A 26,594-nucleotide genomic window follows, 5' to 3' on the forward strand; every position below is an offset into this window, starting at 1 on the left:
TGTGTCTTTTTAACAAAATTCTCACTTACTAGAGCTCTTAAAGGTTAGTTGGTACCTTTATGGAACATAAATTATATTTTCCATAATGATTTTTGTTGGCAAAGCAAGTAAATTAGACTTCTAAGTTGCAAGAAGCAACTTTGTTGCTTTAATATATACAATTAAATTGAGTTGAGATCTACTTTAAATGAAAATTGAAAACAAATTAAGTAGTCAATGTAATGTTTGTGGTTATAGCTGTTGTATACATTTGGCTAAGTTGAGGAAAAAAGCCGTTCAGCATTGCTGACCATTTTATTTGTGGTGAGGGGGGATTGCAAGCTGGCAACATTTGAAATTGGCTATAAAATATTACATATAATGATAATTTGTTTTTATATTTGTATGAGCCCTACATCTATTCCATAGCTTAAGTTTAATCATATGGCATATTAGTTCCCACTCGTGTTGGAATCAGGCAATCTCAAGTTTAGCTAATGATATTTATTTGTAAGTTTTTTTTGTTAGTCTTTCTTTACTAACTACGAGTAGGGCCTTTTGCTTTGATATTTTGAAACATTTGTGTTAATAATAGCAATTTTTTAGGTTCCAACTTATTGAAATTGGACGTTTATAAAGTTAATGCATGTCTTTTTCTCTCTTATTACAAATTATTTCCTTAATTTTATGACTTTGGGATGGCTGACAGTGACCTCCTGGCTCAAAAATGATGATGTTGAGAAAGAAATGATTATGTTTTATATCTAGTTAGATTTATTAGTGCTGACTTGGGCTTTGTGCTCAGGCAAATGAGTTCATGGGGGTCATCCAAAGATACTTGGGTCTCTGATTAAGTTTAAATTCAATCACTAGAAGGTTATAATATTTTATAAAGTTTAATCCTTGAGCCGTTCTTTCCCCCAGAGTTAACTACATTTGATTCAGAGGTTGAATGTAGTTCTCATTCAAGTTTTGATGGAATTATCACACCTTGCTATACACTGCATCCTGTTTTAACAGAGCATTCAAAGTCCACTGAGCAATAAATTAGTTCACCCTCTTATGTCTTAAAAGTATGCATTTAACAAAGGCTCAGGGACTTCCCTTGTGGTGCAGTGGTTAAGAATCCACCTGCCAATTCAGGGGACATGGGTTCTGACCCATGGTCCGGGAAGATCCCACATGCCGTGGAGCAACTAAGCCTCTGAGCCACAACTACTGAGCCCGTGTGCCACAACTGATGAAGCCCGCATGCTGCCACAACTGATGAAGCCTGCATGCTGCAACTACTGAAGCCTGCGCACGTAGAGCCCGTGTTCTGCAACGAGAAGCCACCACAATGAGAAGCCTCACACCACAACAAAGAGTAGCCCCTGCTCCCCGAACATAGAGAAAGCCCACACACAGCAACGAAGACCAAACGCAGCCAAATCAATCAAGCAATAAAAATCGTTAAGACTTTCCAGTACCTTGCTAACCTATATTTTTGTTCACATATCTTAAAAATTTGATTAACTAGATATGGGGAATATCAGCCAAATTTGTTCATGGGAATGTATTCGTGTATTTTTTAAGTACATCTTTTGCAACACGTAGATACTAAAATTATTCATTTTGTAGGTATATTTCTCAGGACCCTTGGTTACAAGTAAGAAAAATGCAATTCAAAGTACTTCAGCATAGCAGAGTTTACTGAGTCACATAATGACACAATATAGGGAAAACCTGCTTCAGGCAGAGCTGTTTCCAGGAGCTTAAACAGGCTTATCAATAATTTTTCTCTTCAATTCTCTACTCTGCTTTCCTTGATATTGGCTTCTTCCTCTGAGAAGTAACTTTCTCTTTATAGCCATGAGCACCAGCATCCTTACATCCTGGAAACTGCAAGTCCAACAGAAACAAAGATTTTTATCCTACGTAATCTCTGTAAAAGCCGTGAAGTTAAATGCTGTGCCATTCTGTAATGACCCCGTCCTTGACCCAGTCTCTGGGGCTAGGAGGTTGGAATGTATCAGTGGTTGACGAAGTGTGATGGCTAAAGAACCTGCAGCAACACCATCTGTGATTTTGTTAGAAATATATACTCTCGGGCCCCATCCTAGTCCCAGTGAATCAGAAAATCTGAGAGTGGGGTTCAACATGCTGGGTTGTGAAAACCCCTCCAAGTGATTCTAATGTGTACTCAAGCTTGAGAACAACGCATTATCCTAATTGGCCCAGCCTGGGTCTTGCTTGCCACTCCACCCCTGGAGTTTCCGTGTAAATCCCATCTCACAGAAAGCACATAGAAAAAAAAAAAAGTGAGGAACTGATATCAGGGAAAGAAAGAAGAAGAAATGCTGTGCTGGAAAAGATGAGATATCAGCCCAGTAATAAAGCCCTTTGTTTCTAATGCCATTATTTCTCAGAAGACTGTTAATTATGAATTCCCCTCCAGAAAGCCAATATTCTAATTAAGCAAGGACACGTTCATCCTCCTCTAGAATATAGTGTTTTAGTTTAAATTTCATCTCCAAATAGGTACATGGCTCATCTTGAAAGGTTTCCAGACCATATTACTTTCTTATCAAATGCTTTGTTAACTACAATTAAAATTTTCAAAAATGGGCTTCGCTGGTGGTGCAGTGGTTGAGAGTCCGCCTGGCGATGCAGGGGGACACGGGTTTGTGCCCTGGTCCAGGAAGATCCCACATGCCGCGGAGCGGCTGGGCCCGTGAGCCATGGCCGCTGAGCCTGCGTGTCCGGAGCCTGTGCTCCGCGACGGGAAAGGCCACAACAGTGAGAGGCCCGCGTACTGAAAAAAAAAAAAAAAAAAAAACTTTCAATAATGACCCTTATCACTCCTCTGTGATAAATAGAATAGGTTCATTTGCTTCAAAATTTCTCAATGAAAATGTCAGTGATGCCTACAGAATTTTAGAAAAGGTGGTTAGCACTGCAATATCATGCAAAATAATTTAAAAACAATTAAAAAAAGCAAAAGCATCTAATAAGAGAAATGAATATAGCTTTTCACATAACTTAAGATTTTTAACTTCATTTGGGACATTTGCACTTGTTACCCAGGAGACGGCAGTAGAGAGCATGTCAGTAGTCTCTGACTTTATCTCATCCTAAGAATCCTCTGAGTACTTGGTGAAAATAAAGATCCAAAGGCTCCTTTACAGGATATTCTTATTTGGGGGCTCTAGGGTGGGAACAGGGAATCTGTATTTCCAATAGCTACCACAGGGAATTCTTACAACCTGGCATGTTTGTCACACTCTACAGCGGTGAAGACTGAGGATGCTACAGTGAAACGGTGTGGGGTTGAATCTTGGTTGTAGCTCCTACAGCTGGGGGTTAGTTACTTTACCTTGTCAAGTCTCACATGCTGTTATCATTACTGTTTGTTGTCATTGTTCTTTGTCTCTCCTCTTAACTAATCTACCTGTTGCACCTTCTTATTGCTTGTTGCAGATAGAGGACATGCAGTGGGGTAAAGGACTCCGGGAGATCCCCCCGTCAGTGTGTACACTGCCGTGCAAGCCTGGGCAAAGAAAGAAGACACAGAAGGGAACTCCTTGCTGCTGGACCTGTGAACCTTGTGATGGCTACCAGTACCAGTTTGATGAGATGACATGCCAGCATTGCCCCTACGACCAGCGACCCAATGAAAACCGAACCGGCTGCCAGGACATCCCCATCATCAAACTGGAGTGGCACTCCCCCTGGGCCGTCATCCCTGTCTTCCTCGCCATGTTGGGGATCATCGCCACTATATTTGTCATGGCCACTTTCATCCGCTACAATGACACTCCCATCGTCCGGGCATCTGGGCGGGAACTGAGCTATGTTCTGTTGACGGGCATCTTTCTTTGCTACATCATCACTTTCCTGATGATAGCCAAACCTGATGTGGCAGTGTGTTCTTTCCGGAGAGTTTTCCTGGGCTTGGGGATGTGCATCAGTTACGCAGCCCTTTTGACAAAAACCAATCGGATTTATCGCATATTCGAACAGGGCAAGAAATCAGTGACAGCTCCCAGACTCATAAGCCCAACGTCACAGCTGGCGATCACTTCTAGCTTAATATCAGTTCAGCTTCTAGGTGTTTTCATTTGGTTTGGTGTTGACCCACCCAACATCATCATAGACTATGATGAACATAAGACAATGAACCCTGAGCAGGCCCGGGGAGTTCTCAAATGTGACATTACGGATCTCCAGATTATCTGCTCCTTGGGATATAGCATTCTTCTCATGGTCACATGTACTGTGTATGCCATCAAGACTCGGGGTGTCCCAGAGAATTTTAATGAAGCCAAGCCCATTGGATTCACCATGTACACAACATGTATAGTCTGGCTTGCCTTCATTCCCATATTTTTTGGCACCGCTCAGTCGGCGGAAAAGGTAAGTGAAAATGCGCACCGCACACCATGCATTTCAAAAATGTGTTCCTTTTTGAAAATGTTGAAACCAAATCGATTGTTTAGAACAAGAGGTTTTAAAAATGCAGAATGGTATTCCCGAGACTAGACAAATCCTGAGTTAATAGGCATCAGTGCTACAGAAGTCCAAAACCTGCCTTGGGCTGTGCTATTGGGTTGGCCAAAACGTTCGTCCGGGTGTGTCTGTGATGTCGTACCCAAAACCCGAATGAACATTTTGTCCAGTCCAATACATTCATTCCACTGGAAACCAACCAAAGGTGTAGCCTTTTCAAGTCAACTGATCAGAGAGTGATGCAATGTAGCAAGAGATTATCCAGTATAACATAATCCAATCTGTCTAAATTAAACCTTCCTATTCATTCATTACCTACTCCCTCTTCTTTCATATGTATCTCCTTGGGATAAGAGAGGGGGGGCCACAGTCCATTATTTCCCAGGATAAGGATGGTCATCACCAGCTCTCTCTCTTCCTAGTGGCTGTGTAGGCACTCACTGTGGATTGGATCATGTGTGTGAACTATACAACATATGTCTGTATCTACATGTATCTCTAAATGGGTGGATATAGGAGACCTTTGGTTGTCATTCCAGTCTATGGCTCGCTACAGCTAGATGTACAGTAATTGCCTCAAATGATGCAGAGCGATATCAGAGACTCAAGTCTCCAGCAGTGGGAGGGCCAGTATGTCACAGGGGAAGTGTCATCTGGCTGCAAAAGTTCAAAGTTTTCAAAATTAGTGGACCCTAAAATGTTGATCCTAGATATGTTCAGTGTACATGACCTCCCCCTCCCCATATATAGAGTTTTATGTTTTTTATGAGTCTATAAGCTAGGCAGTCCTAATATGTTGAATCTTAACGCAACTAATATATGTGTAGCTGTAGGTTTGACATGTGCACGAATCAGGCAATGCTACTATGTTGATTCTAAACGTGATTCATATACATCTGAGCTCTGTGCTCACCTGGATATGGTTTTGTATATATGCAAACTGGGCAATGCTAATAGGTTGATCTTAATAAGATGTGGTGACCTTTACTCAGTGAAGGTAGCTCTGGCATGTCGGTACAGCTGAAGCCAGAACTGAGACTTAAGTCCTCACTGGCACACTCTATAGAGAAAGCACAGTTACAGCTTGATTAGAAGTCAGCACATCAGGCGTCTAGCCTGGTACCACGTCACTTTGGAGAAGTCTCTTAAACATTCAAGGACTTAGCTCCCTAAGTGGGGAGAACAAGGATTGAAGTAGAAATGTCTACAGATTTACAAATCTCTGCTTCTGGGAATTAGTTGAATTTGGTTGTTTATAATCATAGAAAGGATTAATGGACTTTGACTGGTTTTCCAACTGAAAAGATGTCTTTTACCTAAACGGTTTGATTTAGCAGCTATAAGATTGGGCTATGTTTAAAATGAAAAAGGCAAATGTCTTATGAAAGCACAGAGAATTCTAAAACCAAGGACAGTGAATGGTTCCAGATTACGGTTTTAGTCATAAAAGGAAGTTCTTAGAGGAAGTTCTTCTTGAACATATGCTCAGTGAGCAAAGTATGTGTCCAGAAGTATGTTTCAGATTCATAATGCATGTTTACTATCTGTGAAACTAACTTGAATTTCATTTCATTGCTTTATCCCTGGGCCAAGGGAATAGTAAAATATGAGGTAGGGTAAGGAAATGCAATGTATGGCAGTAAGTTGATAATCATGGACATATTTGTGGGGTCTGATGTGCATCATCAAAGCCTATCGACATAAACATTATTCTGTTATTAAACACAATTTCCCATGCAACAGGATAAAAATATTAGAGCTTTTTCTTGTAAATTTATGCTTGAGGAATATAAAAGGCAAGGATAATTGCAGTTGTTCTATAGATGAGCCTTGTTGTAATGCATATTTGGCATTATAGGTCTCTACCATTTTGTCCGTCATTTCTAGCCATTTCTAGTCATGACTCTGAATCTTGTTAGTTAAAATCAGGGGTATAATTTACTCATTTAAAAACCTGAGAAGGATACAAGTTTTCAGGAACTGGATTCACTGATTCTGGTTGTTCTAGAAAACATTGCGTGGGTAGAACTGGACTACAGGAAAAACTAAGCTGTCTTCAAGCAGTGTGCTTTGTATACCAGAATTTAGAAGGCACGTATTTCTCTTTGTATACTCTCAGTGGATTATGATGTTTTACATAGTTGTTTGACACAATTAAAGGTACCAAATTGCCAACTGGGAACAGTGAATTTTGCATGAAAATGCACGTGCCTTCATGCTAGGCATATGGCTAGAGTACATGAAACCATGGAATTCATTTTTTTTATTTTAAAAAATTTTTTAATTTTTTATTTTCCTTATCTTTTTTTTCTTATTAGTCATCAATTTTATACACAACAGTGTATACATGTCAATCCCAATCGCCCAATTCAGCACACCACCATCCCCACCCACCGTGGCTTTCCCCCTTTGGTGTCCATACGTTTGTTCTCTATGTCTGTCTCTCAACTTCTGCCCTGCAAACCGGTTCATCTGTACCATTCTTCTAGGTTCCACATATATGCGTTAATATACAATATTTGTTTTTCTTTCTGACTTACTTCACTCTGTATGACAGTCTCTAGATCCATCCATGTCTCAACAAATGACCCAATTTCATTCCTTTTTATGGCTGAGTAATATTCCATTGTATATATGTACCACATCTTCTTTATCCATTCATCTGTTGATGGGCATTTAGGTTGCTTCCATGACCTGGATATTGTAAATAGTGCTGCAGTGAACATTGGGGTGCATATGTCATTTTGAATTATGGTTTTCTCTGGGTATATGCCCAGTAGTAGGATTGCTGGATATATGGTAATTCTATTTTTAGTTTTTTAAGGAACCTCCATACTGTTCTCCATAGTGGCTGTATCAATTTACAATCCTACCAACAGTGCAAGAGGGTTCCCTTTTCTCCACACCCTCTCCAGCATTTGTTGTTTGTAGATTTTCTGATGATGCCCATTCTAACTGGTGCGAGGTGATACCTCATTGTAGGTTTGGGGTTTTTTTTTGTTTTTGTTTTGTTTTGTTTTGTTTTCAGTACGCGGGCCTCTCACTGTTGTGGCATCTCCCGTTGCGGAGCACAGGCTCCGGACGCACAGGCTCAGCGGCCATGGCTCATGGGCCCAGCCTCTCCACGGCATGTGGGATCTTCCCAGACCGGGGCACGAACCCGTGTCCCCTGCATCAGCAGGTGGACTCTCAACTACTGCACCACTAGGGAAGCCCCATTGTAGTTTTGATTTGCATTTCTCTAATAATTAGTGATGTTGAGCAGCTTTTCATGTGTATGTCTTCTTTGGAGAAATGTCTATTTAGGTCTCCTGCCCATTTTTAGATTGGGTTGTTTGTTTCTTTAATATTGAGCTGATGAGCTGTTTATATATTTTGGAGATTAATCCTTTGTCCATTGACTAGTTCGCAAATATTTTCTCCCATTCTGAGGTTGTCTATTCGTCTTGTTTATGGTTTTCTTTGCTTTGCAAAAGCTTTGAAGTTTCATTAGGTCCCATTTGTTTATTTTTGTTTTTATTTACATTACTCTAGGAGGTGAATCAAAAAAGATCTTGCTGTGATTTATGTCAGAGTGTTCTTCCTGTGTTTTCCTCTAAGAGTTTTATAGTATCTGGTTTTACGTTTAGGTGTCTAATCCATTTTGAGTTTATTTTTGTGTATGGTGTTAGGGAGTGTTCTAATTTCATTCTTTTACATGTAGCTGTCCAATTTTCCCAGCACCACTTATTGAAGAGACTGTCTTCTCTCCATTGTATATCTTTGCCTCCTTTGTCATAGATTAGTTGACTGTAGGTGCGTGGGTTTATCTCTGGGCTTTCTATCTTGTTCCATTGATCTGTGTTTCTGTTTTTGTGCCAGTACCATATTGTCTTGATTACTGTAGTAATCAAGCTTTGTAGTATAGTCTGAAGTCAGGGAGTCTGATTTCTCCAGCTCCGTTTTTTTCCCTCAAGACCGCTTAGGCTATTTGGGGTCTTTTGTGTCTCCATACAGATTTTAAGATGATTTGTTCTAGCTCTGTAAAAAGTGCCACTGGTAATTTGATAGGGATTGCAATGAATCTGTAGATTGCTTTGGGTAGTATAGTCATTTTCACAATATTGATTCTTCCAATCCAAGAACATGGTATATCTCTCCATCTATTTGTGTCATCTTTAGTTTCTTTCATCAGTGTCCTATAGTTTTCTGCATTCAGGTCTTTTGTCTCCCTAGGTAGGTTTATTCCTAGGTATTTTATTCTTTTTGTTGCAGTGGTAAATGGGAGTGTTTCCTTAATTTCTCTTTCAGATTTTTCATCATTAGTGTATAGGAATGCAAGAGATATCTGTGCATTAATTTTGTATCCTGCAACTTTACCAAATTCATTGATTAGCTCTAGTAGTTTTCTAGTGGCTTCTTTAGGATTCTTTATGTATAGTATCATGTCATCTGCAAACAGTGACAGTTTTACTTCTTCTTTTCCAATTGGTATTCCTTTTATTTCTTTTTCTTCTCTGATTGCCATGACTTCCAAAACTATGTTGAATAATAGTGGTGAGAGTGGACACCCTTGTCTTTTTCCTGATCTTAGAGGAAATGCTTTCAGTTTTTCACCATTGAGAATGATGTTGGCTGTAGGTTTGTCGTATATGGCCTTTATTATGTGAGGTAGGTTCCCTCTATGCCCACTTTCTGGAGAGTTTTTATCATAAATGGGCGTTGAATTTTGTCAAAAGCTTTTTCTGCATCTATTGAGATGATCATATGGTTTTTCTTATTCAGTTTGTTAATATGGTGTATCACATTGATTGATTTGCGTATATTGAAGAATCCTTGCATCCCTGGGATAAATCCTACTTGATCATGGTGTATGATCCTTTTAATGTGTTGTTGGATTCTGTTTGCTAGTATTTTGTTGAGGACTTTTGCATCTATATTCATGAGTGATATTGGTCTGTAATTTTCTTTTTTTTGTAGTATCTTTGTCTGGTGTTGGTATCAGGGTGATGGTGGCCTCATAGAATGAGTTTGGGAGTGTTCCTTCCTCTGCAAATTTTTGGAAGAGTTTGAGAAGGATGGGTGTTAGCTCTTCTCTAAATGTTTGATAGAATTCACCTGTGAAGCCATCTGGTCCTGGACTTTCGTTTGTTGGAAGATGTTTAATCACAGTTTCAATTTCATTACTTGTGATTGGTCTGTTCATATTTTCTGTTTCTTCTTGATTCAGTCTTGGAAGGTTATACCTTTATACGAATTTGTTCATTTCTTCCAGGTTGTCCATTTTATTGGCATAGAGTTGCTTTTAGTAGTCTCTTAGGATGCTTTGTATTTCTGCAGTGTCTGTTGTAACTTCTCCTTTTTCATTTCTAATTTTATTGATTTGAGTCCTCTCCCTCTTTTTCTTGATGAGTCTGGCTAATGGTTTATCAATTTTGTTTATCTTCTCAAAGAACCAGCTTTTAGTTTTATTGATCTTTGCTATTGTTTTCTTTGTTTCTATTTCATTTATTTCTGCTCTGATCTTTATGATTTCTTTCCTTCTGCTAACTTTGGGTTTTGTTTGTTCTTCTTTCTGTAGTTCTTTAGGTATAACGTTAGATGGTTTATTTGAGATTTTTCTTGGTTTTTGAGGTAGGCTTGTATAGCTATAAACTTCCCTCTTAGAATTGTTTTTGCTGCATCCCATAGGTTTTTTTTTTTTTTTTTGCGGTACGCGGGCCTCTCACTGATGAGGCCTCTCCCATTGTGGAGCACAGGCTCTGGACGCACAGGCCCAGCAGCCATGGCTCACGGGACCAGCCACTCCGCGGTATGTGGGATCTGCCCGGACCAGGGCACGAACCCGTGTCCCCTGCATCAGCAGGCGGACTCTCAACCACTGCGCCATCAGGGAAGCCCCATCCCATAGGTTTTTAATCGTCGTGTTTTCATTGTCATTTGTTTCTAGGTAATTTTTGATTTCCTCTTTGATTTCTTCAGTGATCTCCTGGTTATTTAGTAACGTATTGTTTAGCCTCCATGTATTTGTGTTTTTTACGTTTTTTTTCCCCCTGTAATTCATTTCTAATCTCATAGTGTTGTGGTCAGAAAAGATGCTTGATATGATTTCAATTTTCTTCAATTTACTGAGGCTTGATTTGTGACCCAAGATGTGATCTATCCTGGAGAATGTTCCGTGCGCACTTGAGAAGAAAGTGTAATCTGCTGTTTTTGGATGGATTGTCCTATAAATATCAATTAAATCTATCTGGTCTGTTGTGTCATTTAAAGCTTCTGTTTCCTTCTTTATTTTCATTTTGGATGATCTGTCCATTGCTGTAAGTGAGGTGTTAAAGTCCTCCACTATTATTGTGTTACTGTCCATTTCCTCTTTTATAGCTGTTAACAGTTGCCTTACGTATTGAGGTGCTCCTGTGTTGGGTGCATATATGTTTATAATTGTTATATCTTCTTCTTGGATTGCTCTCTTGATCATTATGTAGTGTCCTTCCTTGTCTCTTGTAACATTCTTTATTTTAAAGTCTATTTTATCTGATATGAGTATAGCTACTCCAGCTTTCTTTTGATTTCCATTTACATGGAATATCTTTTACCATCCCCTCACTTTCAGTCTGTATGTGTCCCTAGGTCTGAAGTGGGTCTCTTGTAGACAGCATATATATGGGTCTTGTTTTTGTATCCATTCAACAAGCCTGTGTCTTTTGGTTGGAGCATTTAATCCATTCACGTTTAAGGTAATTATCGATATGTATGTTCCTATGACCATTTTCTTAATTGTTTTGGATTTGTTTTTGTAGGTCATTTTCTTCTCTTGTGTTTCCCACTTAGAGAAGTTCCTTTAGCATTTGTTGTAGAGCTGGTTTGGTGGTGCTGAATTCTCTTAGCTTTTGCTTGTCTGTAAAGCTTTTGATTTCTCCATCGAATCTGAATGAGATCTGTGCCGGGTAGAGTAATCTTGGTTGTAGTTTCTTCTGTTTCATCACTTTAAGTATATCATGCCACTCCCTTCTGGCTTGTAGAGTTTCTGCTGAGAAATCAGCTGTTAACCTTATGGGAGTTCCCATGTATGTTATTTGTCGTTTTTCCCTTGCTGCTTTCAATAATTTTTCTTTGTCTTTAATTTTTGCCAATTTGATTACTGTGTGTCTCGGCGCATTTCCCCTTGGGTTTATCCTGTACGGGACTCACTGTGCTTCCTGGACTTGGGTGGCTATTTCCTTTCCCATGTTATGGAAGTTTTTGATTATAATCTCTTCAAATATTTTCTCTGGTCCTTTCTCTCTTCTCCTTCTGGGACCTCTATAATGCGAATGTTGTTGTGTTTAATGTTGTCCCAGAGGTCTCTTAGGCTGTCTTCATTTCTTTTCATTCTTTTTTCTTTATTCTGTTCCACAGCAGTGAATGCCACCATTCTGTCTTCCAGGTCACTTATCCGTTCTTCTGCCTCAGTTATTCTGCTATTGATTACAGTTTTCATTTCAGTTATTGTATTGTTCATCTCTGTTTGTTCTTTAATTCTTCTAGGTCTTTGTGAAACATTTCTTGCATCTTCTCCATCTTTGCCTCCATTCTTTTTCCGAGGTCCTGGATCATCTTCACTATCGTTATTCTGAATTCTTTTTCTGGAAGGTTGCCTATCTCCACTTCATGTAGTTGTTTTTCTGGGATTTTATCTTGTTCCTTCATCTGGTACATAACCCTCTGCCTTTTCATCTTGTCTATCTTTCTGTGAATGTGGTTTTTGTTCCACAGGCTGCAGGATTGTAGTTCTTCTTGCTTCTGCTGTCTGCCCTCTGGTGGATGAGGCTATCTAAGAGGCTTGTGTAAGTTTCCTGATGGGAGGGACTGGTGAAACCATGGAATTTAAATTGTGGAAGGCAGCGAATTGCAAAATGCAAAAAGACATCACAGCAAAAGGCATTATTGCCCACCTAATACATACAAAATCATAGCCCTTCTGTTTTTGTTTAGATTTAAGAGTTGAAGTGTTTCAACTGGAAGAATTCCATTGTTACAAGACACACAAAAAAAGAAAAAATAAGCAGTGAGTTCAGTAATATCTATTTGCTGTGTCAGAATATTGAATTTTTTGATTGATTTGGTTTTGGTTATATGAGTATTTCTTTGTGAAATTTCTCATCAGTTGAGTTCATTAACACAGCATAAGGTATGAGAAATATTCCTTATTGTCTTGCAGAACATCAACCCTCATGAAGTTTATCTTTGCTTTTGTTATGGAGGATGCAAGAGGATATTACTGTTATCTTGTTTTATCATTGCTAACCCTGTGACTTCTGGAATAAGGATCTTGGACATGGCCAGGGATGGAAGAGGGAAACTCTAGGCAAAAAATAACAATTCCTTATCTGAGGAATTATATTTATGTGACTGAAATGGTTCAAGGAGACACTGCAAATGGTAGAATGACAGCACAGCAAGAGCCTGCTTGTCTGGTGAAGTGCTATAATATCCTGTTGCTATATACTGGCTCAGTCTGTTGGAGGACTGGATTGTTTTCATGGAAAACAAAGGCTTGACCCGTGGGTGTATCTTTACAAAGAGCTTTGCATGAAGCCAGGTAGGGAGGATACAGGTTATGCTGCTCAAATCTGGGAATCCCTTTAGATGCTATATTTATTCACTTGTTTTTAGCCTGTTGTTGTCTGGAGGACTTTCTGGGTAAGCCCATATATGATTTCTTACACAGGGACAGGGAGACAAGCTTTGTAACATTTCTACAAAAGCAAAGTAGACTTTTGTATAAAAGGGAAAGGATCAGAGGGTCTCAGAAGTCTTTCCCTCTGTGCACATGTGTTTGCTTGGATGGGGCGGGGGATGGGTTGGTGAGAAGAGGAGAAAGAAAAGAATTGAGGCATTTTCTGGTCACAGAAAAATGCTGGAAAAAGAGTCTTGAAGTCTTGAAGGAAAAAAAATGTCTTGAAGGAAAAGAGTTATGTTTTCTGTAACATGACCCACAAACCTCTCTTGTGCACATATCAGAACAGAACCACGGTGGATTTCAGTACTTAAATAACAGGATTCTTTGGTTTTCACTGAAGTGTATTCCACTAAATGACAGAATTGGGGCCATTGTTGGCCATCTCTGCACCAGCTCAGGGTTTTTAACTCAGTGGTTCACAATTGTGTCTGTGGTAATCCCCGGAGAAATTTGTTTTAAAAAATATCACATGTCCACCCACCCCAACTGGCTCAGTAAGGATAAGATGGGCATAAAACTCTAGATTTTTTAAACAAGCATGCTGGCAAAACACCAGTGGAAACCAAGGATGCTTCCTAAAACTGCCTAAATATTTTCTTTCTAATCCACAAAAGACATTCTCTAAATATTTCCTGATTTCTAATTTAAGAGGCTTTGGGGATAAATTAATTCTCATCCCAAACAACTGGAAGATCCACAAGAAACCAAGAGATCAGAAGGATACTATCCATGGTCAAAGACAAAGTCTAGAGTCAAAAGTCTGAATAAAGTGTCAACTTCAAAGTTTGGACCAGAGACCTGAAAAGCCAGAACCAAGGCACTTGGCCCTGGAACCAGAGATAGCAAGAGGGCAGTCGGGTAGGAGTGTTCCCCCAGAGTATTTCTTGAATGGCTGCGACTATATGCCAAGATCTTTTGGTCTTCCAGTTATAGCAGTAGCTCCCCAGAATCTAAACACAAAGCAAAACAAACCTAGGACTAATATTAAGATTGAGAAGTATTTGGTAGGGAGGGAAACCTTCCCTAATCCATGCCTGAGGCAGACATTGCTTATGACTAACAGCAAGCTTCCCCTGAACCCCTGTGTGGTCTTGAAATCCTTATCATCACAGTCTTTCTCGGCAACCACTACTAATAAATCAGAACTGAAAGGAATTTGAAATCCACGTGCCAATTCTGATGCAGTGTTGGGTTTCAATGAATGACCCTCGGTATCTCTTCCCATGCAGCTGTTTGTCACTGTACTGAAGTCCTTGAACAGCTTTTGTTAAGATTAATCTGCTTAAAGGTAAAGAATAGTCAGAGAAATGGGGTGTGTTTGAATTAGGCTTTATTTTGTCTCTGATCTTTTTTTTTTTTTTTTTAATTGCCTAAAGACATACAGGAAGGAAAAGACCTAGTTCTCTTTGAAGGTAATATATTGGTTAATGCTTCTGCACTATTTGATTTGATTAAAATTTTCTCCTGACCTTTCAGCAATTGAACTAACAATTGTGCAACACCTACTGTGCCCCTAGGGCTCTGGGAAGGGCTGTAATGTAGGTGTAAAGAAGGCACCATCCTTGTCAGACAGGAACTGAAAGCTAGTGGTCCACACAGGCCTTCAAAGAAATAGCACCTGGTGTGAGATAAGCTACACTCGTCACACGAAGAATGCAGTATGGACACACAGAGAAAGGGACCTCCACTTAAGCTTCATGGAAAATGCAACAAGGGACCGGAAGTGAACAGGCAGAGGAAGTGCTAAGACAATCCATTAAGAAATTGTATCACATGTGAAAAAGTAGGGGGATGCTGTTTTCAACATACAGTACGTGGATTGAGGAGACGACATTGTGCTTAGGTGATTTTGCCTCTTGCAAACCTGAGAGGTTTTTAAGAAAACCTCATTCTATGGGCAAATTTTGAAACAATGTGAATCCCACATTTCATTCCCAAATCAAACTTTTGGCAAGAATTGCCTCTTTCCTAAGGGGTGCACCGAGTTAATTTTAAATACTAGAGCATGTAAGCCGAAACACCCGCTGTTCTTTCTTAGGATGAAACATCCCCTTATGCATATGTTGAGTTATGCGTGGTCTTCCCTGTGGTGCAGTCCCACCCCCTCTTTGATTTTGGGGGCCTGGACTCAGAGATAACAGAGATAACGATGCAGTGGAAGAGTAGCTGTGTTTGGACTTTCTCTTTGAAGCTATGGAGATCCAACAAAAGTTTCCAAGTGTGGGAGGAATGTGAGCATAGGATATCTTGGAAAGTGAATCCCAGGGGTAGTACTTGAGGACGGAGGATGAGCCAAGGTGAAGCAACTAGAGAACTAGTTAAGTAGCTATTGTCGTAGATGGATCAAAGGATGGCATTGCCTCGAAGAAAGCCTGAAGGACTAGAAAAGATAAAGCAGGTCTGTTTTGAACGTTTTGAACATTAAAAGAATACACGGGGCTTCCCTGGTGGCGCAGTGGTTGAGAGTCCGCCTGCCGATGCAGGGGACACGGGTTTGTGCCCCGGTCCAGGAAGATCCCACATGTCGCGGAGCGGCTGGGCCTGAGAGCCATGGCCGCTGAGCCTGCACGTCCGGAGCCTGTGCTCCGCAACGGGAGAGGCCACAACAGTGACAGGCCTGCGTACCGCAAAAAAAAAAAAAAAAAAGAATACGCAAACAGGCTATGTCTTATCTTCCTTTTTGTGTCACTCTGCTTTATTGCTGAAATCAGAGATACGGATTTTTTTTTCTATTTTATGGTTTTGCAGGTAACGTTGCCCACTATTTAATCTTTTTCAAATAGCAACTAAGTGAGGAAAGAAAGGACTCCTATTGTCCCATCCTCTAGAGACAGTCATCGTCAACAGTCTGATGGCTCTACCTCTAGACCTATAAGTACACACACATACACAAACATTTTTTAAAATAAAAATTCTTCTTTTGCCTTCTGGAATGCTTACTAAGACCTTCACCTTGCATCTAAACACAGTGGAGAGAAACGTCCCAGGGCATAGGCGATGCTGAGGCCATTTGTCTACCCGTGCATACTGGTGGTTGAGGCATTACTTCTGCTATTTAATTTTGTCTGTTCAAATTTTTATCAAAATCTTGTGAAATCATCTCTTTTCTGCTTCCTGCCGTGACCTTGGTGATAGCTGAGCTTCTCTCCAAACAGCCCTCTGAAGCCAGCTGTTTGCACATCTGGTATTAGCCAATGGCTTGGAATAGTACAGTCCTCTTTGCTCCCTTCATGATCCATCAGCTAATTTCAAGTGCTGTCACCCAGGATAATTGGAGCCTTCACCATCTCAGTCCTTTCCTTTAGCCAGAAAAGGTAGTTCAACAGGTAAAACCCAAGAGCCTGTGTAAAACTGAATTGAGCTAGAACTAATAAGGAAATAACTTAACTACATTAAAACCATTCAAGGCCCCAACCATTCAAGGTTTGAACAGAGACGTACTCAAGAAAAATATTTCTGCTAAAAAGAAGACTTAACAAGAGTGTTGAATCTGCCCGCCATAGTGTGCTCCCTGGAGCCCAGTTTTCCCATTAGATGGCTTTCATTTTGAGACGTCAGCCACCAAAAGACCTAGTCACCAGGACCCAGACCTCATCTTTATAACTGGTATCAGGATAATGAGACAAATCTTTGTTCTTCGGCATTTCTAAGACCATCAGAGACCACCCATCATTTTCACAAACAACTCTTCTCAAAGCGCAGGAAATCATAATGAAACAGAGTTTACTGATGAGCAGTCAGAGGATTGCCAAATCCAGCCTTGGGGGCTGGAGATCCCTGTACTGTAGTTCATAATACGAACTGGTCTCACGAGCATTTCTTTCAGGTCCCAGCTGCCCTCTGGTCCTAGAAGACCTTTCCTCCCTACCCCCTCATCTTATGGTGCTCTGAATCTAATCACATTTTGGAATTTGCACATTTTGGGTGTGTCATTTAACCTTTTTGGTCCTAGGGTTTTTCATCTGCACAATGGGTATAATTATTCCTTCTTCTGTGTTTGTTTAAGAGCAAATGAGTTCTCTAAATTGTTTAGCACAACATTTAAAAGACTGATGATACCAGGTACTGGTGAGGATGTGGGACAATGGGTGCTCTCATACTCTGCTGGTGGAAATGTCAAAGATAGTATAGTCACTTTGAAAAGTATGCACCTACCATACTACTCTAGCCATTTGTCCTCTGTCTTTACCCGTGAGATATGAAAGAATATGTCCATACACAGACTTGCACATCAATTTTTTGTAGATTTATTTATTATTTTTGTAAAAAGATTTATTTTATTATTATTTTTAAATTTATTTTTATTTTTGGCTGTGGGCAAGCTCTCTAGTTGTGGCTACTCTTCGTTGAGGTGCGTGGGCTTCTTATTGCAGTGGCTTCTCTTGCTGTGGAGCACAGCCTCTAGGCGCACAGGCTTCAGTAGTTGTGGCATGTGGGCTCAGTAGCTGTGGCACACAGGCTTAGTTGCTCCGCGGCATGTGGGATCTTCCCGGACCAGGGCTCGAACCCATGTCCCCTGCATTGGCAGGAGGATTCTTAACCACTGTGCCGCCAGGGAAGCCCTGTAGATTTATTTTTAATAGTCCAAAACTGGAAACAATCCAAACACCCATCAGTAGGTGAATGGATATGCAAATTACAGTCTCTTCATAAAATGGAATACTACTGTGCAGTAAAAAGCATCAGAGTATTGATATGTCCAACAGCATGGATAAATCCTATGTAATTACTCTGAGTGAAAGAATGCAGATCAAAAAAGAGTGTATAGGTATGATTCCATTTATATTGAATTCTTTTTTTTTTTTTTTTTTTTTTGCGGTGCGCGGGCCTCTCACTGTTGTGGCCTCTCCCATTGTGGAGCACAGGCTCCGGACTCACAGGCTCAGCAGCCATGGCTCACAGGCCTAGCCGCTCCATGGCGTGTGGGATTCTCCTGGACCGGGGCACGAACCCGTGTCCCCTGCATCAGCAGGCGGACTCTCATTCACTGCGCCACCAGGGAAGCCCTCGAATTCTTTTTAATATCCAAATTAATCTGTAGTAACAGAAAGCAGATCAGTTGTAGGCTGATGGTGGTGCTGAAGAATGACAGAGGAGCACAAGGAAATTTGGAGGGTGATGTATGTGTTCACTTTCTTGATTATGGTGATGGTTTCAAGCAGGTTTCAAGCATGTGTGTGTATATATGTCAAAGCTCATCAAATTGCACACTTCAAATGTGTGCAGTGTATTATGTATCAATTATACATCAATAAAGCCTTTAAAAATTGCTTTGCACAGGAACCCTTCTCATCTTCCTCCTTTTTCTTGAAACTTAATAATTAAGTGTTCTGGGACTTCCCTGGTGGTGCAGTGGTTAAGAATCTGCCTGCCGATGCAGGGGCCACGGGTTTGAGCCCTTTTCCGGGAAGATCTCACATGCCGCGGGGCAACGATGCCCGTGCGCCACAGCTACTGAGCCTGCGCTCTAGAGCCGGTGAGCCACAACTACTGAAGCCCAGGTGCCTAGAGCCCGTGCTCCGCAGCAAGAGATGGCACGGCAGTGAGAAGCCCGCGCACCGCAACGAAGAGTATCCCCCGCTCACCGCAACTAGAGAAAGCCCGCGTGCAGCAACAAAGACCCAATGCAGAAAAAAAAAAAAATTAAGTGTTCTTATACCTTTTGGCCTATTTGCACAGTGCTGACATAAGAAATTGAATCGGAAATAAAACTAGAATTGTATAAATGAAAGTATAGAGAGCACCTCACACATTCTCTGGCAAATGGTAAATGCTCATTAAAGGAGAACTGTAGGGCTTCCCTGGTGGCGCAGTGGTTGAGAGTCCGCCTGCTGATGCAGGGGACATGGGTTCGTGCCCCGGTCCAGGAAGATCCCACATGCCACGGAGCGGCTGGGCCCGTGAGCCATGGACGCTGGGCCTGCGCATCTGGAGCCTGTGCTCCGCAACGGGAGAGGCCACGGCAGTGAGAGGCCCGCGTACGGCCAAAAAAAAAAAAAAAAAAAAAGGAGAAGTGTAACCTTCCAGCCTAGGCTCCTCTTAGCAAAATTTTCTGTCTAAGTCAAGGCAGGAGGGTGAACAGAATATGAAATAGTCATGCATTTGGGGAAACTGTAAGTAGAGGCTGTAGTGTGGCTTAGAGGGAAAGCAAGAGCTCACTCTGGAGAGGGGGGTGGAGGTGAAATCTTAGAGGGTCCTGTATGTTTGACCTTGTTTTTTAAGGAAGGGGAGTGTGAGCTTCAGTGAGTTTTAGGGCAGGGGTGTGATGCTGCTGGATTTATGTTTTAGAAAGATTATTCATGGCCTGTGAGTAATGGTTTGCATGATAGTTGTAATAGTGTGATTTATAATAAGAAATATATATCTGATCTTCATTCCATTTCTGGCATGGAGCTACTAAAACCCTTGGAATTTCCTAAGCTAGGAGAGCTGTAAAGGTGTCTTTTGTTATGTTAATGAAGTACCTTTTGGGCCTCCAGGAGAGGTTGCCAGGAGCCAGGCTCATGATTAGAGTTACAACTTCTGTTTCCACCCCTGACCTCTGGGTCAGTCAGCATTGAGCAATGATTTCATCATCCGTGCCTACTTAATGCAGCCTCCGTAAAATCCCAAAAGGACGGGGTTTGGAGAACTTCTGGGCTGGTGAACACTTGGAGAATTGGGGAGAGCAGGGTGTTCCAAGAGCATTTTCCGTACCCTTTCCCCATACCTATGACGTATACGTATCTTCCCTCTTGCCATTCCTGAGTTATATTCTTTTATAAAAACAAAACAAAACAAAACAACCGTCATCTAATTAGTCAATGTTCCTGAGTTCTGTGAGCCACTCCAGCAAAATAATCCAACCCAAGGAGGGGGCTGCTGGGACCTCCAGTCTACAGCCAGTAGGTCAGAAGCACAGGTGACAACCTGGACAAGCACTTGGCATCTGAAGTGCAGTCGGGGGTGCAGTCTCATGGGACTGAGCCCTTAACCTAGAATATGATGCTGTCTTCCATAGTATCAGAACGGAGTTGATTTGTAGGCTATCCGGCAGGTGTCAGACTGCTGGGGGAAAAGAAGCCCTGTATGTTGGAATCAGGTGCAGAACATTTTACAGTTAATGCGTGAAGTTCTGTCCTGGGCAGACGGACAGCGGTTACCAGTAATGGTTTAAATGGGTTTTTCCTATAACCAGACTTTTAGATCCATGGTAGCATGCAACCCGAGGGGTGAGGAAGAGTGCAAACAGTCTGCTGGACGAAAAACTTGGATCAGAGCTGGTAGCCAGCTGTACTTTCCTTCTCTTCCCTTTTGGTGAAGGGGCCAGCAAACCTCCCACACCCAGGAACGTTAGATGGACTTGGGAATTCCAATTCTGCTCACTCCCCTGTCTCGTTAAGATGGTTGGTGGGGAGGAGACTTTGAAACACTGCCTCCAATCTACACTCACCCTCCCCAGGTAAAGAGAGGGAGCTGCAGGTGAAACTGCAGCAGTCGATAGTATTCAGTAGTTGATATATATTATGGGTATTAGTAAGAGTTTGTTTTGAAGAGTATCTATATAGTAGAAATACTGTCTATACACATTTCCCCGTGCTTTGGGTCTTCTCACTGTGTGGCCACCGTTTCCTCTTTTTCCAAAGGTGATGGGGGCTTTTGAACCGGAAGCAGTTCCTAATGAATAAAGCTGTCCTCAGCTGATTGGCCCTTTGTCTTGAGAATCAGGGTGCACGTTGTCTGCTGTGGAGTTCCCACCCTCCGGGAGCCCAGCCTGTTAGCCTGTGCCTTTGGTAGCCCTCTACCCCTGCTCAGCACTACAGGTGACTCTCCAGGGCTGCCTGGGTTGGGATATAAAGCCATTGGGAAGTCAGTGCATCAGGAAGGGAATGGTCTCAAATAAATGATAATCCAATTACAGACTTGGAGGAGGGCTCATGTGGAATTTCTCAACTCCGATTGAATAAAAGTGACATTTTCCCATTCACATCTCAGGCACATAAGGGTATCTGAGAAGAGAGGGGGCCACACGTAGTCAACAGAGCCATTGTAGGGCAAGGCTGAGAGCACAGTGTGGCAAGGAATTTAAAGGACACGCCGGTGCCACTCAATTAGCAATTCCTTGAGGTTTCAAAAGTCTTTATATACGTGAAGGAGGAACCTCAGGCACGCTGGGTCATCAGTAAAAATCCATTGGTAGACAATTAAATGATGAAACAAAAAGTCCTATTTTCTTTCCTGTATCACAGCCTCTCCAATCTTCGCCCCTGAACTTTGAAGCAGTGGTCTTTTCTGATTTCTCACTTCCAAGAAGCTAAAACTGTTGCCAAAGAGGCTTGATTTATATATGAGTCAGTTTTTCACACCTGGGAGATTCTGGCTAACAGGCCCAAAGCCCCAGATCAGTTTGTGGTGATTGGGTTTTAGCATCCAAGACTGGATATGTACGCTGGCTAAATCTGTCTTCCAATTTGACCAGTTCCATTGTGTTTCTCCAGTAACCTTCCCAGTGCCCTGTCAAAGCGACTAGGTTCGGATGCCATGGCCAAATTACCCTGTAGATGTGGTGAGGGCTGCTGCCTGGTGCTGGATCACGTGCCAGATGAATGAGGTGCTTAGTTTTAACCCAGTAATCAGGTCATTATCTCCTTGTTTAATGTTCCAGATCTTGAGATCTAGAAGTAGGTTGTGCAGTTGTATTTTCAGAAATTTAACTAGAGGCAAGGAACCACCCAAATGTTTTCATTTGTATAGTGAAATTTAATTTAATTTTTAATCCCCTTTTCCCAGAATCCTTGCTGGGTGGACAGGGGTAGAGATAAGTGTATAGGTCTTTGGCATTTTTGTAATAGTTTTGAAATTGGAACATTACCCAGTTATATTGTAGTGGGAAATAGGCTCAAAATCTTCAGATTTTCCACTGTTGAAAATATGGCACAAAAGCTTATAAACAACAAACAGAGGCAAACTGCTGACACAGGAGTTGAACTGAACACTCTAGGAAGACCTACGTAAGAGAAGCAGACTTCACCATCTGATTCCAGGGTTAAGAGCTGTGCGGATGATTTGTAAGCAAGCTCGTTAAATTTTCAATCCCAATAAAAAGCTCTGGGAAATGGAAGGGACTATCGTTTCATTTTGTCATAGAAATCCAGTTTCCCACTACAGCTGTTACAAAAAGAAAATGTAAGCAAATGATTTCTTAATGGTGATGCTGGCAGTCGGTCTGCCTGATACAGAAGCATCAATGTCTGTAACGGGTCCTCAGGTACCTAAAATTGAAAATCGTCTCTCTAACGTGTCTGTGCATTTCATTCAGCTGTTATGTTCCAGTTGATTGCTTGGCTTATAACCAACAGTCAGTTTTTTGATCCAATGCCTCCCATTGCACAGGTCTGAAAAAAACAGGTTAGTAGATGTACGGAAACAGCAAATATGAAAGGTTTTTTCCCCCATAATGGCACCATCTTTTTTTCCCCTCCAATGCCTACTACCTCTGAGCTAGATATTCTAGGAGAGAGGATTTTAAAATAGTTTCCTTTTCTTTTAGAATGGTCTCTGCTATTTCGCAATCCATTTTTAAGCGCCTGTAACATGCTAGGCCCAGGGACCCCACCAACAGGGGATCTTATCCCTCCTTTTTAAAGGAAAAATTCCCCAGTGGCTTCCCATTGATAATCGTAATTTATTATTTTTACCTCCCTGCCACCATCAAAATTACAATAGTATTTAAGCTCATCCTTAGAGCCTATAAGACTTAGATCAAGGTCATAGACTGTGGCCTGTGAGCCAAATCCAACCAGCTGCTTGTTTTTATAAGTAAAGTTTTGTTGGAACACAGCCATGTTTATTAATTTACATATTCCCTGTGGCTGCTTTTGTGCTACAAGGACAGACTTGAGTAGATGTGGCAGAGATAGTATGGCCTGCAAAGCTGAAAATATTTATCATCTGGGTCTTGACCAGAGAAGTTTGATGTCCTTGCCTCAGATGATCTGGTGCTTTCCTATCTCTTGGATCCTTGTTTCCTGTGCATCTCATGCTCAGTGATTTCCCTTTCGTCTTGCTGAAATTATTTCTTCCCTTAACATACTGAGACCACTTCCTTCCCAAGACCTCTGCACAGATGTGCCCTCTGTCAAGGAGGCTGTCACCGAGAACTTCTCATGCTGCCTCTTTGCATCACTCAGCTCCCAGCTTACAGACTCATATCAGAGGGGTCTTTGAACTCTCCTCCATCCAAGCTCTCTCCATCCCAGTTACATTCTGTTCCGTCCTAGCATTCATCAGTACCTAATGTCAGCTATGGTTTTATTCATGTGTTTTTCACCCGTACACTTCGTTTGTCTGGTTCTTTTCTGGATCCCTAGGACCCCAAATGGTGACTGGCCCTAGAAAACACTCAGTGAATCCCTGTGGGTTGAATGAATTAATGAATGAACGAATGAATGAATCTGTTTTGGAGTAAGATATAGCCCCTCCCCTAAATAAACAGTTTAGAAGTGGAGAGAGCCATGTAGTCTAATATCTGCAAAAATCACTAAAATATAAAACCATAGGAATGTAGGTTTATAGTGAGAAATGAGAGAGGGAATTTGCTGGAGGAATATATGCATGACGATGACACAGACAAAGCAAATCATCAAGGATGACTAGGCATTGTTGGACAGAGAAGGGCTTTCTAAACTGAAGGAATTATTTGGGGAAGTAATTTATTGAAATTGATTACCATTGAATATATAAAAGTGTCCCATCTCACAAACTATTCTCAGTCTTCAGAAGAGTAAAGCTGATGAAAAAATCAAAAAATACACATGATGGTGAGGGCATGGAAAAAATGGATATTCTTATGAACTACAAATGGATGTCTAAACTGATCAAATCTTTTTTTTTATTAGTCTGGATTATTTAAAAAATTTTTTTTAATTTTAAATTTTTTCCAGTTTTATTGAGATAGAATTGACATATATCATTATATTAGTTTAAGGTGCAGAACGTGAATGATTTGACATATGTATATATTGCAGAATGATTACCACAATCAGTTTAGTTAATATCCATCGCTTCAAATAGTTACAAGTTTTCTCTTTTCTTACAAGAACTTTAAAGATGCAGTCTCTTAGCAACTTTCAAATATACAGTGCAGTATTGTTAACTATAGTCACCGTGCTGTATATTACATGTCAGAAATTATTTATGTTATAAATGGAAGTTTATAGCTTTTGATCATCTTCACTCAATTCACTCCCCACCACTTCTGGCAATCACCTATCTGTTGTCTCTTTCAGTTCTTTTTTTTTTTTAGATTCCACATATAAGAGAGATCCTACAAGAGATTGTTTGGCTTTCTCTGATTGACTTATTTCACTTAGCATAATGCCCTCAAGGTCCATCCATGTTGTCAGCAATGGCAGGATTTCCTTCTTTTTAACAGCTATTTTGTTCACATTTTTTTCTTTCATATATACATACATATGTATGCTTTCATCTACTGATGGACACTTCGGTTGTTTCCATGACTTAGCTATCGTAAATAATGCTCTCATGAACATGGGGTGCAGGTACCTGTTCAAAATATTGATTTTGTTTCCTTTAGATATATTTAGATATTTAGATATATTCCCAGAAGTGGAATTGCTGGACTATATGGTAGTTCTATTTTTAATTTTTTGAGGACCCTCCATACTTTCTTCCCTAGTGGGTGTACCAGTTAACATTCCCACCAACAGTGCACAAGTGTTCCCTTTTCCCCACGTTCTCACCAACACTTGTTATCTGTTGTCTTTTTGATACTAGGCATTCTAACAGATTGTGAGGTGATATTTCATTGTAGTTTTGATTTGCATTCCCCTGATGATTTTTAATGTCAAGCTCCTTTTCATTAACCTGTTGGTCATTTGTATATCTTCTTTGGAAAAATGTCTATTCAGTTCCTCTGCTCATTTTTTAATTAGATTGTTTGGGTTTGTTTTGTTTTTGGGTTTTTTTGGCTATTGAATTGTATGAGTTCTTTATATATTTTGGATTTTAACTTCTTATATATGATTTTCTCCCATTACAAAAGTTGTTTTTCATTTTGTTGATGGTTTCCTTTGCTGTGCAGAAGTTTTTTAGCTTGATGTAGTCCCACTTGTTTATTTTTGCTTTTGTTGCCTTCATAGTTGAAGTCAAATGCAAAATAATCACTGCCAGTACAGATGTCAAGGAGCTTACCTCCTGTTTTCTTCCAGAAGCTTTATGCTTTCAGGTCTTAAGCTCTAGTGTTTTCCCAGTTTGAGCTGATTTTTGTATACAGTGTAAGATAGGAATCCAGTTTCATTCTTTTGTATATGGCTGTCCAGTTTTCCCAACACCATTTAATTAAAGAGACTATCGTTTCCCCATTGTATATACTTGGCTCCTTTGTCATAGATGAATTGACCATGTGCATGTGGGTTTATTTTTGGACTCTCTATTCTGTTCTATTGATCTATGTGTCTGTTTTTCTGCCAGTACCCTACTGTTCCGATTACTGTAGCTTTGTAATGTAGTTTGAAAGCAGGCAGTGTGATGCCTCCAGTTTTGTTCATCTTTCTCAAGATTGCTTTGGCTATTCATTGTCTTTTGTGGTTCCATAACATTTTAGGATTGTTGTTTCTATTTCTGTGAAAAAATGTCATTGAAACTTTGATAGGGATTGCATTGAATCTGTAGATTGCTTTGGGTAGTATGGACATTTTAACAATATTAATTCTTCCAGCCATGAGTACGAAAGAGCTTTCCATTTATTTGTGTATTCTTCAGTTTCTTTTATTAAAGTCTTATAGTTTTCAGTGTACAGATTTTTTACCTACTTGGTTAAATTTATCCCTAGGTATTTCTTTTTTCTTTTTTTTCATGCAGTTGTAAGTGGATTGTTTGATGGTAGTATATAGAAATGCAACTGATTTTTGTATATTGATTTTGTATCCTGCAACTTTACTAAATTAGTTTATTTGTTCTATTAGTTTTTTGGTGGAGTCTTGAGGATTTTCTGTAATATAATGTCATTTGCATATAGAGATAGTTATTTCTTCCTTTCCAATTTGACTGCCTTTTATTTATTTATGTTGCCTAATTTCTTGGCCAGGGCTTCCTATGCTATGTTGGATAAAAGTGGTGACAGTGGACATCGTTGTCTTGTGTCTGATACTAGAGGAAAAGCTTTTAGCTTTTTCCATATATTAGTTGTGGACTTGTCATTATGGCCTTTATTATGTTGAGATATGTTTTCTCTATACCTAGTTTGTTGAGACTTTTTATCATAAATGGATATTGAATTTTGTTGAATGCTTTCCAGTTTTATTGAGATAGAATTGACATATATCATTATATTAGTTTAATGTGCAGAACGTGAATGATTTGATTTCTGTATGCTTATTGAGATAATAATGGGATATTTATTCTTCATTTTGTTAATGTGGTATAT

General features: G+C 40.4%; 1 protein-coding gene across 1 annotated transcript in view; it reads left to right on the forward strand.

The window, feature by feature from the left end:
* Positions 1-26,594, forward strand: part of GRM7 (glutamate metabotropic receptor 7) — a 776,446-nt gene that overhangs the window by 643,052 nt on the left and 106,800 nt on the right. Inside the window, exon 8 of the mRNA XM_060109566.1 lies at positions 3,439-4,374. Within this exon, the coding sequence (XP_059965549.1) occupies positions 3,439-4,374 (936 nt within the window). The remainder of the gene's footprint in view (positions 1-3,438; positions 4,375-26,594) is intronic.

Source organism: Mesoplodon densirostris, chromosome 10 (genome assembly GCF_025265405.1).
Source record: "Mesoplodon densirostris isolate mMesDen1 chromosome 10, mMesDen1 primary haplotype, whole genome shotgun sequence".
In the NCBI taxonomy this organism is placed as follows: domain Eukaryota; kingdom Metazoa; phylum Chordata; class Mammalia; order Artiodactyla; family Ziphiidae; genus Mesoplodon; species Mesoplodon densirostris.